We start from the raw sequence: 16,540 nt of genomic DNA, 5'->3' as shown, positions 1-16,540 counted from the left end.
CTTAAGCACCAAGGCTACAAAGTTAGAATTGATACTTTTGCTCAAAATCCCATTCCCATAGAAATTAGTGAAAACTTTCATCAAATCAGCCTTAACAAACTCCCAATAATCTTGAAAGAAGACCATTTAAACCCATCCGGACCCCGAGCCTATTTCTATCCATCCCAAAAACTACCTCCCTCACTTCCTCATCATCAAAAGGTCTCTCTAACCAATGCATTTGATCAACAGAGATAGGATCCTAATCTAAACCCTCAATCATAGGTCTATTAAGACTATCCTCCAAATACAAATTGCAAAAGAAGTCAATAATAATAGAAGATACCAAACGTTGATCATTAGTACTCCTCACATCTCCCAAATCCAGCTCGCTAATCAAATTCTTCTCTTGTTTCCATTGGCTAATCTATGGACAAAAGAGGAATTACAATCACCATCTTTCACCCACTTAAATTTAGTCTTTTGCCTCCAACTCCTCATTCCCCAAAAGATCACCTCTTCCAACTCATTTTTAATAAAGACTCTTCTAGCCTCCTCACTGTCCAACAACATTACCTCCTCCTCCTCCTTTCTATCCAAACTCGCCAACTCGCTTAAAAGACTAGATTTTCTAAGTCTAACATCATTGAACTCCCCCTTATTCCAAACTTTCAATTTTTCCTTCAACCTTTTAACTTTCTAATGAATCTAAAACCATCCCAACCCTTCTCCACTTCCTCTCCACATGAATCCCTAACCAAAAGCTTAAAAGTCATGTGGTTTAGCCACACGTTCTCAAACCTGAAAGGGATAGGACCCCGTAACACCTTACGAAGTTACTAGACTCCAACAAAATAGGGAAATGATAAGTAGTCCTATGAAGATTTGTATGAGAGAGATTAGGAAACTCATCCTCCCACTCACTGCAAAACAAAAATCTACCCAATCTACTAGGTACCGCTCTAGCCCCTCCCCCATCCCCAATTAACTAAGTAAACGAAGCATTCCCCATAGGAATATCGCTTAACCCACAACCCCTTGTTATAGAATCAAACTTAAACATACTCACAGTAGTTCCCCCCCCCCCCCTTCTTTTTCTTCTCTCTAGGAAATCTAACCGTGTTGAAATCTCCACCCACAATCCACCTAGGGGAACAAAAGCCAAAGATAGAGCAGAGCTCTTCCCAATAGGAGTTCCTCAAGGTAAGCGGAGAAGGACCGTAAACTAATGATACCCACCACAAACCCCTCCCTCTAATTTCGAATAAAACCGAAACAAAAAAAAAAACCCCATCAAGGTATCCATTTTCAAAATTGAGTGTGAATCTCATGAAGCTCATAAAGCAAGAATGCCCCTTGAAGCACCTCTTGAAGGCAAAAATTCCCAATCCCTACAACGCCCACCCTAAATAGTCTTCACTAAGACCCAATTTATCGATTCCATTTATTTTCCTAGATAAGTACAACATTGGATTCAGGGGAGTTCTTATCCAAAACCTCCTTAATCAAACACCTTTTCCTCAAACTACCTAATCTTCTAACATTCCAACTGACTATCCTAATTTGTGCCTCTAGCACATCAATTCCCTTGGTATTAATGCACCGTACGGTTCTCCTGTTGATGCTACACGCAATCCCATGGAATAAAGGTGACCGAATCACAAAGTGATTAATCAAGCTCTAATACCAACTATTGCAAGGCCAAACACTTCACACCTAGTGAAAACACCATGCGGTAGTTGTAGTACACTAGCTTAACTAGTCAGTCGAAAGTAAACCGTTGTATCACCATATGAACTAATTCACAACCATTCAATGCTAATGAAGCAGAAGCATAGTTGTTAGAATTGTACGATTCTCGATTCAAATCATATGATTTGTATCGAATAGGCAGTTAATCGATTCGAATCACTAGGGGAATCAAGTTAAAGGCTGAATCGAGCGATTCATGAAGTGAATCGATGAATCAAATCGAATCGAATCGTGCAATTCAATCGATTCTTGTCTCTCGCAGCACGTACATATCTGACTGCATTAAAGGCCAATAAAAACACAATTTTACCCCTTTTTTTGCACGATTTTGTTAGTTGTGCCCTTTACATAGCTTATGTCCCAAAGTAGAGAAGAAACGAGACATTTGGCCTTCCCTTCAGCACCCTTCTGTTCTCTTTTCAACAATTCCTCTGTGCACTACTTCTGACATTGAGATTGAGCTTCGAAGGACTAACAGTCTTCCCCTCCATTGTTCTACTCTACCATTGAAGAAAGACAAGAGAACTAGAAGAGGGGCTGGTTGCTCTTTCTACCATTGACGAACCAGTCGGCACTCGACAGTCACGTGACAGGGGAGCAAACGAGAAGACTCAATGCTGATAGGTAACTAATAACTTTACTTAGTTGCCTTCCTTCCACATTTTATTCATTTTTTGTTCATTTTTTATATTTTAATCAGTTCTTTATACTTTTAATTTACTTTTTCTACTTATTTTAGTTGTTAAAGTTTCAAAGAAAGCCTATACATTAAAAAATGATATTTTTTTCTTATAAAACACAATAAAGTTCAAATCTTTATTGATTTTTATGACACATTCTCTTAAAATATAGTCTTAAAAACCACAAAGTTCAATTTTTATTAATATTTTCTTGTCTTGAATCATTCTCTTATTTTTTTTTAAAGAATGCACACACTTTTTAAATATTTAAATTCAACAATTAATATTTATTATAATGGAAACTCACTATTGAACTTTGTGATATTTTATAATATTCAATTATTCATTAATCATTATAGTATACTATTATACTTATATTATATATTAATATACAAAATATAGAGTAATAATCTTATAATAAATTAATAACAAAGTATTAAGTAATATAGTTATGGTATTATACTATTATATATTTATATAATTGTGTTATACTTCTTTAGTTATTTCTTACTCTTTTTTTAATATGTTATTCATTGTTTATTTGTAGGTTGAAAATTGAATTTTTACTTGTAGTGCTTATTTGAGTGTTAGTGTGGGAAGATGGCTTCTGGTTCAAGTGCTAAGCCTAGAAAAAAGACTTCCAACACAGAGTGAAGATCCTACATCGAATCATTGTTCCCGAATCAATGACAATAGGATGCACTTGAAGTGCAACACACTGGGCTTGAAAGATGGGGTGGCATAATTTAATTAGAATGAAGCATCAATTTGCGGGGGATCATGATAAAGTTGCTCCATGCAAGAAGTGTCCAGAAGAGGTGAGGGAAAAATTTGTGAATCTTTTGGAATGAGTAAAACAAAAGAATGTTGACAATGAAAAAGAAATTTTTCAAGAAGAATTCAGAGAACACGAACAAGAAGTTCAAATTTTAGGAGGACAAAGACAAGGCACCATGGATGTTTTTGTAACTAAGGGCAAAGGAGTAAAGGGGGAAGCGTTTAAGCAACATACCTTGAATGCACCAGTGAAAAATAGAGAGCCGGTGGTTTAGAGCTTTTTCTAGTTTTTATATGGACATGCTTTACCATTCAACTTGGTGAAAGAGTCCATCATTTGCATCAATGATGAAGATGGTTGGGGAATATGGAAAGGGATTGAAGCTCCCAAGTTATCACAAGGCTAGAATCACATTTTTGAAAGAAGTTAATAGTGTCAAACAAATTATGGAAAAATATAAGAAATAATGGGTAAAGACGGGATGTACTTTGATGTCGAATGGATGGACTAACACAAAACAAAGGCATCTCACAAATTTTCTAATTACTGGTCCAAGTGGCACGGTTTTTCTCAAATCAATAGACACTTCAAGAGTGGTGAAGGATGCTTACAAATTGTATGAATTGCTTGACTCATTAGTGGAAGAGATTGGAGGAGAAAATGTGGCTTAAGTGGTGAAAAATAGTGCCTCGACTTATGTAGGTGCCAGTGAGTTGCTAATGGAGAATAGGAAACATATATTTTGGTCTCCATGTGCAGACCATTGCATTGACTTAATTTTGCATGATATTGGAGATTTGCCTATCTTTCATAATACAATTCAAAAGGCTAAGGAGGTGAGTGTCTTCTTTACTGACATATATGGGTGGTCAACATGTTTAGAGAGTTCTCTAGAAAAAAAGAATTGAAGGGAGATGGGGTTACAAGGTTTGCTACATCTTTTCTCACATTGAATAGTTTTGATGAAAACAAACTTGCTCTTCGAGCCATGTTTGCATCAGAAGAGTGGGCCATGTGTCATATGCTTCGAGGTGGAAGCTAAGAAAGTGGAGGCCAAATTATTGTCTGATGATAAATTTTGGGGAGCAATAAAGTATTGCTTGAAGTGTGTGACCCCACTTGTGAGAGTTCTGAGGCTTGTTGATGGTTATGCAAAACTGGCAATGGGGTATACATACGAAGCCATGGATAGAGCAAAAGAACAAATTGCCCAAAACTTTAATCATCAAAAGACCAAGTATGATCGTATTTGGAGCATCACTAATATGAGATGGGACTTGCAACTTCATAGGCCCTTTCGTGCAGCAAGATATTTCCTTAATCCGAGGTAAGTTAAATTGTCCAAAAACTAAATCAATTTGATAACATGTTATGTGAGCGGTAAGACTACTACCTATGCATTTATCTTTATCACTTCTTTTATTTGTAGGTTCCAATATAGTGATGGCTTTAATGCGGACATGGAAGTCAAAATTGGTCTACATAAGACGATTGAAAAAATGTATCCGGATGTTGAAACAAGGATCAAGATTGATCAACAATTGGAAAAGTTCAAAAAATCTGAAGGGATGTTTGGCTTAAGCATGGATACTCCAACAAGAGAAAAGAAACAACCTGGTATCATATCAATTGGATAGTTGCGTACTTGTCTTCACTCTTCATTTCACTGCCAATGTTTTACCACCTTAATACAAATTTCCATTTAACGACCTCCTCATACCACTGCCAATGGTATATGGCGATTTATATTTGGTATGATATAATAACCTCCTCATACCATTGCCAACGCTACATCGCAATTTACATGAACCATAGAACAATACACATTCATGATATAACCAATCATCCAGGCACATCAACGCATTCACCACTATATACACAATTAGACGGTATTCATAATCGAACAGTATTCACAACCAAGCAGAATTACAACCCAAACAGTAACCACAAGCAAACTTGCAATAAGAGTCCTTACGACATGTAGTTCCACAGGATGCGAGAGAAATTGGAGCACATTTGATCATGTTCACTCCAAAAAAAGAAACTAATTGGAACAACAAAGACTAAATGCTCGTCTTTATTAAGAACAATATTCAACTAGAGTTACGGCAAACGAGAGGCAACAAAGTGGTGAGACATATGATCCAATTTGTTTATCGGACATGGAATCAGATGATGAATGGATTACCGAAAAGGAAGGCCCTTGTCTACCAGAAGACATTTCATGGATGAATGCCAATGAGTGCTTTGAAGATAATGGAGGAGTTGGAAATAGCAAGAAAAGAAAGAGAGGTATAAGTTGTATGACTTTATATTTATATCTGTTGCTCTATAAGTAATTAGTTTATGAATGGAGGATGGAGCTTTAAAAATAATTGACATGTTTTAATAATTTTATAATGTCATATGATAATGTAGGACCAAGGAACCTAAAATTTGATTGTAGAGGAAAATGAAAAAATGTTGAAGAAAATGACAGTGAGCTGATTGATGAAGAGGAAGGAGATGAAGAAGAAGAGGAACAAGAAGAGATGATTGTGGTAGACGACGAAGATGATGATGATGATGATGGCGATGACCTTGCATTAGGGAAATGGGATGATGAATGATGATGCACTACATCGCACATTAGTAGTCTATATTCTATTATAGATGGTTTAGAGTTTAGTTTGTTTTGTTTTATGAATATGAGATGTGGGCTTCTAGATATCTTTTCTCTTTTTGAAGATGACATCTCATAACACGTGTTAGAAGTACAGTTTTGTGGCAAACTACCGTAACTTGATACTTGATAGAAATGGGATGGATAGATCATGGAATATCTTTTTGTATATGCCTAGCTTTTCCTTTATATAAATATATGTAGAGTTAAATAGATCATCGTAGGATTCAGACCCACATAACTTGCTTCAACAGCAAGCATCGTTCCAGTTAACAACATGATTGATCCATCTTTGTTGAAATTTCAATGTGTTTTGCTGTTTTATTTTGTTGTACATAAATGCATGCCATTTGGAATCAATTTTTCAAATTTTGTACCGAATCTTATGATTTGATTCAATTCTCAATTCACAATTCACTAAATTTGAATTTCGATTCACGATTCAAATCTCGATTTGACAACTATGAGTAGAAGTAGTACGCAAACATGAAAGCAAACAAAAGTCATGTGGTAAACTATAAAGCAAAGCAACTCATTACTCACATCTCCATAGGCAACGTATGTTTAATGACGGAGTCAAGAAGGCTAAACACGTTTACAATAGCTGCTAAGTTTTAAAATAATTGATGGACACTCACCCTCCCCTAAAAGAACTTTCAATGCTATTCTAGCTCTAACATTAGAACATCAAACTAACCAAGGAGTCACACTCCCTTTTTTTTACTAAGGCATTATCCTACTTGAAGAATAAAACCTACACTATTATTTATGAGATGGTTACCCAGCCCATGCACCCAGGACATGCGCTCATAGATAAGCATAAAGCCCTAAACAAGCTTGCTTGTGACACTTGGTATCTTGGAAGAGTATAAAACAAACTTTAGGCTAATTAAGTGCTTCGGAGTATAAGGTCACGGCCACACTACATCCAAACTAGTTTGGTAATAACATGTTAGAAGAACTTGGTTTTCCAATGTCTCCACCTAAGGAGTTGATGCTTAAAAATCAAGCTACTATTTCATATTCCTCCAAAAAAAACACATTTAAGTTGATTGTCATTTTGTTCATGAGAAAAGTGTGCAAAAGCTCATTAAAACCACTCATGCAAAGCCCAAATACTTGCTGATTTGTTCACTCAAGCTTTGAGGGATGCTCGAGTTGAATCAATTTGTAACACGCTGGGAGCATATGACGTCCATGCCCAAGTTTCAAGGGCAGATACATTGGGTATTTAGTATTATTACTTATGTTAATGAGCGTGAGTTAGCAAGGGTATTATGGTAATTTTGATGCACTTAACAAATATTATAAATAGAGAGGGTATTATGTCTTCTCTAGTCTGCATTACCTTGCATCCTCTTGCTCCAATTTTTTATTTTCTAGTTATCGATGAAGATTGTTTTCCTAGTTTTCATTTTTGTAGGAACCTAAATGAACAAGAGGTGAACAGCTCTCTATGCTTCTTTGCTTGTTGGATTATTTTCAAACTATCCTATGAAGGGGATAGTAAGATTTCAACTTCAGATGTTTTTGGCATGTCACTAGTTAATCTTTTCACTCTTGCTAATTTTTTGCGAAAAGGTAAGGTCCCCTTTAAAGGTTAAGGCTTTTGTGCAGATGGCCATTCTTAATAGAGTTAACACCAACAATTAGGTTGTCTCCTAATGTCTGCATAATATGCTATGCTACTGGCATTCATGTTCATTTGTTTCTTCACTATGCTAGCACCTAGAGTTTATGGAACAGGCTTTTGGTTTATTTGGTGAGTGTTAGGTATGGACTAAATTTTTGGAGGCTTTTCTGACTATTTTTAGAGGTTTAGGGAGGAAAAAGAAAGCCAAGAGATTAGGGCAGTGTGTAATTTCAGCTACCTTAAGGGTGGTTTGTCTTGAGAGAGATGCCCGCATTTTCCATGGTTGCTATATGTCTACTGATCTAATGTGGGACAGGATCATACTGTTTGCATCGTTATGACTCTTCTCTTCATGTGTTGGTTTCTCTGATCTTCAGCAACATTGTATGGCGATGATATCTTGATCTATTGTGTTTGTTTTCTTCTGTATTGCTTTTCAGGAAAATTCTTGTCCTCTTCAAATATTTTCTCTTCAATAAATAAAGTTTTCCATTTTCTATTAAAAGAATATCTGACCTTGTTACATAAATGCTAGCAATAGCCATCTATCTCATGTTTCTTGGAAGAGGCCGCAGCAGTCAGTTGAACTTGATAGGCACAGCAATTAGCTCGTGTTTCTTCAAGTTATATTGACAGTGCCAAAACCCAAAAGGATGAGGACGTCCAAAAGGAAAACAAGTTGAAGCATTCAAACAAAACATGATTGCCCAAGGAACAAACATGATTGCCCAAGGATTGAAACAGCAACAAATGGATTTCTTCGCATCTTCTTGGGCTCACTCTTCGTGTCTCTTTCAAGGAATTTTGCAGTCAGATCTTCAGACTGATTGGAAAGGGGCTTTGATGCAATTGCTTTTGTTTCTTCATTTATGTATGTATTTAGGAGATACCTTATCCCACTTTCTCTGTAATTTTCCCCTGTCTTTATTAATGAATTCTATTTCTATCCACAAAAAACAGCAACAAATGGAGCTAAATGGGGAAAAAAGGATGCTTTTTCAAGTTGCGGATGGTGTGACGATGTTCGGTCCCAAAAAAAAAAGGGTGTCCTAAGGCCACAAGGCTCCCCGCTTTGCGAGGGTATGAGGAGGGCCATCATAGCATACGCAGCCTTAACCCTCGATGTTCAGTCCAAGTGAGTTGCATAAAATCACAGTTCGTCATGACTTAATTATAGCACCAATCTCAAGCTTGGCTCCTGGTTTATTGTAACCATAAATTGCATAGTCGAAACATATCTACAATTTAATAAGCAATGTACATAATTTAAAAACTAAGTACTGTAAAATATGAGTAGTGCTGGAGTGTACCAGCCCCATTGCTGATTTTATGGTTTAACATATTAATCGTGCAAAAAATTTATTCAACAAAAATAAACTACTAACTCAAAGAAAATTATAATTTTTTACTCCAGGGCCTGCAAAATCATTTCCTAAAATTCCAAGTAAACTTTTGTTCCAAATAATTTTTATGGAACCTTGTTTCTTCCACATTCCTATCATTGTATGGTGGGGTGTATGTTTTGTTAAGGCTTTATATACATTGTTGGCACACAACGTAAGAGCTTAAGTTTTTAGATAAATTGGTGATCTAAGATGGTACCAGAGCTGGTTTCCACTTACCAAGAGGTCCTGGGTTCTAGTCTCATTGCCCCCATTTATTATGTGGTGTTTAAAAAATTAAATTATTCCCTGTAGTGGGTGCTATCTATTGTGAGATATTCTCAGGAGGTCCTGCGTTCTAGTCTTGTCGCCCGTGTTTATTATGTGGTGTTTAAAAAATTATTTTATTCTCTGTAATGGGTGTTATCTATCATGTGTTTATCTCTCTTGCAAGGGAGTGTTAAAGCTTGATATACATTGTTGGCCCCCAACCTAATAGCTTAAGCTTTTAGGTAAAGTAGTTATCTAACATGTTCAACTTCTCGTTTTGAACTGTGCCAAAATGCTGAAGGAAAACATATGACTGTTAATTGATACCTGAGTTAAATGAGCCCATGCCTCAACGAAATTTTGATCAAGCTGAATAGATTTCATATGTGCCTCCTTTGCCCTTGCATATTCACCAACTGAAGATAATGCCAAGCCCTATAAGATTCAAAATCTGTCTGGTGAACATTACAGAAAGAATCTAGATATAAGTGCCCCAAACATCTACCTGACTCTGAATGAGGAAAATCTCAGATGTCAAGGACTCACCAAATGTGTGTAAGCAGATTTATTATCTTTATCAAGCTTCACACACAGAGATAGGTCTTCTATAGCAGCATCAAAATGCTTGTGCTTGAAATTAACAATGCCTGCGTTGATTCAATAAAAATTTTCACTCAAATGAATCAGAATTGATGCTGAAAAAACTCATCATATTTTTTCATAGTGCTAAAGTCTATAAATCAGATTCCACAATTACCCACAGCATGGTTAGTCACAACATTCCTGGTTATGTCAAGCTGATAATGCAATGCTAAATATTTAGATTAGAAATAGAGTTACATTTTTTCATGAGAACCAAAAGATATACAGTAAGTATTGTTAAATTCATTTCTTGACACACAATTTTTTTTTAAAAGCCTGAGACCCTTGGAAGATGCAATCATGCAGATAATCATCAGCTGGCACTAGGTGGCGAAGTGTTTCCAATATAGCACTTTGCCCAATAGTTTTCTCACATGCAATCACAAATTGAAGGTTAAAAAAGAAGAAAAGGGTGGGGTAGCATGAGCATCAAATAAATAATAACAGAATGAAAAATATATGCTGCAGTTAATCAAATTACCTCTTTCGTGTAAAGTATCTGCCGAGTTTGGCTCAAACTCTAATGCCTTGGTCAAGTCTTCAATGGCCTGATACCAAGAGATAATTAAATAAGCCACACAGATGAGAAGTTATGCATGAGAACTAAGAATAAGCACTGGAAACTTCATGCATTCAAAGGAAGTACAGGTGTAAGCTGTAAAAATATCAAATTTAAGTCTAAAGAAATCTTCTCCATCCTATTTTATAGACTTTTCCCCTTTGTGGCATTATGTGCAAGCTTAGAATAACAGCTTCTAGGCATATGAAGCCTGACAAAAGTAAATCTACATATACATATTTGATGAGTCCTTAACATCTGAGACTGCTGATTCTAAACTCAGGTAGAAATCTGTGAACTTATGTCGAGAATTTTTTATTTAACAAAAAAAATACTTTCACTGGAAACAGAGAATCAGTTAGAAACTATTTGTCTCTAATCAATTCATGCATTCTCTAGCTGACGATCAAAATTCTGGATGAATCTTGACAACATTCACAATCCAAGACCTTCCAATCATCTGGTTTCTTAAGGAGAATTAACTTAAACAAAAGAACAGAGGGCCAAGAAATGGTCTTTGAGAACCATACACAGTAGGGAATCAAAAAATGGTCCTGAAAATCATGCACCCACAAAGCTAGTGCAGTTAAAGATTTCATCACCCTCGTTGACATATGGACTAAAAAACACCTTAAAAACATTACAGCAGTCATTGACTCATAGTTTCAATGATCCATTTGAAACAAGTCTAATAAGAGCAAACCATAGAAATAAACACCAAGTTAGCATATTGTAAGCCATTTAAACCTCGTCTAAAAATGGATCTTATTGCCTCCTTCCAACTTACTAATGATATGGTTCAACTGAATGGAGTTACAATATTTCAGAACCAGTGTGTGAGTTCAAATGCACTTGTTGAGCTGTTCAGACTTCGAGAGCCTTAGTGCACTGGAGTACAATGCCACCACATCCACATTCCTCAAATATACACCGGGTCATACTTCACAATTTGGGACATATTTCTATTTCTTTACTTTTGCATAACTGTGGTAGTATATTACACAGGGAAGTCTAGAATATGAAAGAGCGCCTCAACTCATTCTTATCTTCTCCTTACACCTTGATTTCTACCACTGGTACCATAACTAATACTTTGATACTTTGCTAAGTTCTCAAAATTGTCATAATTTACAAGAACGCAAATATTTTAGAAAATGCAAAACACTACGATTATCAACAACACAAAGATAAAATATTCAATAATCATTGCATAATAATCAAAGAATTAAAGCTTCCATAAATAGGCACACAATTCCCTAGGGGACATCCCAGTGGTTAAGGCTTGGTACTTCTATGTTGGAGATTCATGTTCGAATCCAACAAGGAGTAGAAAGGGATATATGGGAGCGGAGCTGGGCTACCTCCCATCGTATAGCTCAGGCCCAGTGTGGCTGTGTGGGCTTCCAATGGACCAAAAAACTAAATAGGTTTAAGGATTTTACCTCAACATATTTCCCCACGGCAGCTCGGGCCTGTCCTCTCCGTTTCCATGCTTCACAAGCACATGGGTTTGATTGTACAGCCTAAAATATAAATAATAAAATGACTTATGAGAAAGAGTAAGAATATGACAGCAAATACAATGGAATTAGATAGTTGAATACCTTCGTAAAATCAGCCATGGCATCATCAAGTTGTCGTTGGAATGCATATGCTGTCCCTCTTCCTATAAGTGCCTCAAGATAAGAGGGGTCCTCTTTGAGTATCTGCAGAGCACAAATTTATCACTCTTGATAGTTGATATTGATCAAATGAAATGATATTCAAGCCCAACCTCCACCACATTCTCCCCAAAAAAATTTTAAAAAAAAAAAGAAAAAACAAAATAAAATCTAATATGCATGCATGCATACACATAATACGTGTGTATGTGTTCAGCAATAGAGATGGTGAAGACAAATCCCAAAAACATAGAAACACATGGTCATTAGAAGAATAACCTGATCAAATATTGATAAGGCTTGGGGATATTTTCCTTCATTTACCTGCAAAAGGACATTATAATTTTGAACAAAAAAACAATTGCTCTAAAATACAAAATACAATAGAGTAAACAATTAGAATTAATGGATAAATTTGGTAATCAGAAGAGAATTACTTTTTTCTGATCAAAAACAAGATCCCAATATTGTTTCAAAAAGTTATCAAGTGAGAAAGTTGAAAAAGGTAGAGGAAGTGCAACTAACCAAAACAACTCAATCTTTCGTATTGAAAACAATATTATATTGTTGCTTCAAAAACACAAGAAAATTGAAAGTAGAAAAGATAACAAACTGCTGAGGGAAGTGAAAACAGCCAAAAAAAGACTACAACTGAATATTTAACTAGAATTTCAAAGTCCTTGAATATCTGGGTCAAATAATTAAGACATTGAACATTTCCAAATTTGAATATGTAAAAGATAAATATCATAAGCTTGATATAACCAAATAAATGAATGGAAACGTACCAGTGCTATACCCCTCGATAATCGGAAATCCACACTTATTGACTTGGTTTCTGAAATCCTAGTGACACAAAATTTTTTACTCTTCTTGGTTTCATCATTTAATACATCATGTATCTCAGATAAATAATTTGAGTTGCTGATTGTCTCAAGTGAATCACTTGATTTGCTGCAAATCACTGCTGATTTATGCTCAGATGCTTTGCTTAACTGACTACATAAATGAGCCTTATCACCCAATTTATCGGAAACACTATAAGTTCCGTTTGATTGGACATCATAATTCTTATCACGCTTGACAGTATCGGCTAACTCATTCAGAACAGAAGATCGATCACTTGGCTTGCTGCAGATCTCAGACAGACCATTTGATTCGCTGCATGATTCAGACTTACCAATCAACTTACTATTAATTTTTTGCACGTCAATTGAATTGCTAGAGTTATGAGGTCCTGATTCACAAACAGACATAGATGATCCCGATGACTCCATGACATGGTTTTCAAATGTAATGCTTCTGTCTTGCTTTGCGATTTTCAAAAGGTCTTCCAATTCTAGCATTTGCTTCAAATCTGCAGACTGACGAGTAGCATATTCAAAGCCTTGCTGCCAAACCAAAATAGCATCCTCTTTTCTACCCAAGGCAGAAAATGCATGACCTAGATGACAAAGCAACCATACAAAGTTTAACTTCGGCTGAGAGGGAGAAGAGACTAAACTACTCCAAAAGATCTTCCAAATAATCTCATAGTAGTGATATATACCACCATGCTGACATTGGTCAGCTGTATAGACCACTGGTATAAATCTCCACTTAGGAAAACAAAAGATAGGGGAAATCCTCTATTCTTCCCAAGGCAGAAAATACAAAAATCTAATTTTCTGGTTAAATAATGATTCTGCATGTGTGTGCATGCAAGCCTGACCATGTGGCAAACTCTATTCCTTCTCAATGCTATTACACATTAAGTTTCGCCTGTTTTTTGAACTTGTGGATTCTCAAATTTCAAGTTTCAAAGAGAAAGTGATAAAAGTTTATATTGACATGTACAATAATAACTAACCAAAATGCGGCCAATTACTTGTAAAAGTAGCATATCAATCTAAGTGCCAGCATGATAGAACCTAAGATGAAGGTCTCTCATCAAAAGTGGGGGAAAAAAAACATAATTTACAATTGTTCTCGACATGATACTACAACTGATAAAAAAATTGAAGACAAACATAGGAGTCATCCGAAATAAGTCCGAATATCATGCGATGCAGTACATTTAACAGTCAAAACAGCACAAAATCAAAGAAATTATCCGAAAGACCTTTCAGGATGTAAGCTTGAAGTAGTGTGGGGTCAAGCTGAAGGGCCTTGTCGCAGTCCTTGATCACGTGCTTGTGAAGCTCCAATTGGCTGTAGCAGAAGGCTCTATTGCTGAAACAAACATTGACAATTACCGATCAATCAATCATCAATTCAGCAGATAAATTAAGAAGCTGAAGACGAACAATGACTAAAATGCGGAAAGAACCAAAAAAAAAGAGATAGATGATCGAAATGAGTATGGACCAGATGTCTTGAATGGCGCAGGACTGAGAGAGGATAGAATCAAGAACGCGGATGGCCTTGGACCAGTCCTTGGACCTGCACAGATTCGCGAGCTCGAGCCTCTCTGAGGCAGCCGACGCCATGGTTGAACGGATCGGAGAAGCGGAGATGGAAAAGTGGAGAAAGGGTGGAGTGAAGGGATGGGCGTTGCTTGAAAGAAGGGGCGACGACGGCCTGGCCGCGCGGCGCACGTGGCAAATTCAGAAGGGGATTGGGCCCTTTTGCCTTACCCGGAAGCCCATTGATATTGATTCTTCGCCGCACCCTGCGTGCAAACCCAGACAGCTCATCGCCCGTCCGCCTGCTTTCCGCTTGCTAGCTATCGGAGCCGCTTTTCTATTCACTTTTTTTTTTTTTTTTTTTTTTTTTTTGCCTAAAACGTAAATACAAAGGTGTATTTGGCATCGTTTTCATTTTTTATTTTTTGTTTCTATTTCTTTATATTAAAAAAATACATTCTAAAAATTGTTATGAATTGATGAGTGTGGTTATCATTCATTCATGTTTTGTCCACTTTTTTCGTTTCTCTATAAACCCACTCGTAACGTTAATTCATATTCCTATAAACATGTCTCGTATGTCTACACTAATTTATGTCTCCATGAACCTATCTCATATATCTGCACAAATTATATCCCCAAGTGAACCTCTCCTGTATGTTTGCACCAATAAATTCAGGATGAGCTAACTTGTGAATGCTATAATTACCCCCTCCGACATAGTCAATATAAAAAAGAAAAGTAGAACAGATAAAGAGAGAGGGATATATTTTACAATACCGGTTTCAATATTTAGTACAAGTTCGGTTCCAAATTATTTTGTAATTTCGTTCATGATAGTGAAGTTTTTTACCTCATCCACCCATGAAGTAGGTATATCCAAACCACACAAAATCTCTGTCTCATCTTCATTTATTTTTCTGTTCATCACTATTTATTTTATTATTAATTCTTGCATCATTTTATAACACATTATCAGCACGAGACTCTAATCAACTAATATATTTCTTTAATTATTATTTAATTTATAAAACTCTAACCAACTGACATATTTCTATATATTTATATCGCCTTAATGGACGGTTTCATTGTTGTACCGCCTATGTGTGTGTGTGTGTGTGTGTGTGTGTGTGTTTATAGTATCAATCTCCATAAGAGATGGTAAAATAGTCCTCCTAAAAAGGTTTTATATGTATATATTTAAATTTCACGTATATATATTTAATATTTCAAAGAGATACACATCTTGAAGATTGAATATATATTTAAATCTTCTATATATATATATATATATATATATTTAATTTCTCGAAAAGATAGATCTCCTGAAAAGGCAATATATTTAAATCTCTAGTCTATATATTTAATCTCCCGAAGAGATAAACCTCTTGAATAGGCTATATATATCTAATTTCTAAAAGAGATGATAAATATTTACCTCCCAAAGAGGGTATATTTTTAACCTTTCGAAGAGATATTCAAATCGACCTCCTGAAGAGGTGAAACGTTTATCCTCCAGATGAAATAGTATATTTAACCTCTGGAAGATGTAGTAATTTATTATCCAATTTAATATTGTAAATTAAAATCATACTCTTAAAGAGTACAATTTGAGAAAAATAAAATAATATTCCTGAAAAAACATATTTAAGTACTCCCAGAAGGGTGAAAATTATATTATATTATTGTTGTAGTTTTATTTCAACTTTTACAAATTTACTTATTGTTAATTTATTTACATGTCAAACATAAGTAAGCTTAAATTTGTTATACTTGACATCAAAAGACAATAATTGTATATCGTATATTCTTGATGTCAAAACTCATCTAAATGTAATGAATTTGAAAAAAACTATTTTAAATGGAAATATCGCATCTTTGCAGGATCGCGTAAAAGTCATGATTTTCCTCATGTGTGTATGTATAAAGGTGTGTGAAAGGTGTATGAAGTAGGAAGCTTATTAAGAAAATATTATATATTATTATATATATAATCATGCATGGGTTCAAATGTATTTGCCTCTTTTATTTTATATTCGGCTCCATATCTAATTAATAATTCTTCTCTCTCATAATTGTTATCTCTCTAATTAAAGGAAGAATTAAAGATTGAATACATTACTGTTAAAGACTCACTTATCCTATGAAAAAATTTTAA

At 35.5% G+C, this 16,540-nt stretch overlaps 1 protein-coding gene across 1 annotated transcript in view; it reads right to left on the bottom strand.

The window, feature by feature from the left end:
* LOC131155290 (suppressor of RPS4-RLD 1) overlaps nucleotides 1-14,693 on the bottom strand; it is a 94,469-nt gene extending 79,776 nt beyond the window's left edge. Inside the window, exons 1-9 of the mRNA XM_058108327.1 lie at nucleotides 14,345-14,693; nucleotides 14,100-14,209; nucleotides 12,787-13,442; nucleotides 12,278-12,322; nucleotides 11,942-12,043; nucleotides 11,780-11,860; nucleotides 10,260-10,326; nucleotides 9,683-9,783; nucleotides 9,464-9,571 (exon numbers count right to left, since the gene is read on the bottom strand). Of these exons, the coding sequence (XP_057964310.1) occupies nucleotides 9,464-9,571; nucleotides 9,683-9,783; nucleotides 10,260-10,326; nucleotides 11,780-11,860; nucleotides 11,942-12,043; nucleotides 12,278-12,322; nucleotides 12,787-13,442; nucleotides 14,100-14,209; nucleotides 14,345-14,466 (1,392 nt within the window). The 5' untranslated portion in view covers nucleotides 14,467-14,693. The remainder of the gene's footprint in view (nucleotides 1-9,463; nucleotides 9,572-9,682; nucleotides 9,784-10,259; nucleotides 10,327-11,779; nucleotides 11,861-11,941; nucleotides 12,044-12,277; nucleotides 12,323-12,786; nucleotides 13,443-14,099; nucleotides 14,210-14,344) is intronic.
* Nucleotides 14,694-16,540: the final 1,847 nt, after the last annotated feature.

Source organism: Malania oleifera, chromosome 1 (assembly GCF_029873635.1).
Source record: "Malania oleifera isolate guangnan ecotype guangnan chromosome 1, ASM2987363v1, whole genome shotgun sequence".
NCBI lineage: Eukaryota > Viridiplantae > Streptophyta > Magnoliopsida > Santalales > Ximeniaceae > Malania > Malania oleifera.
This window is presented reverse-complemented; position numbering and strand designations above follow the sequence as displayed.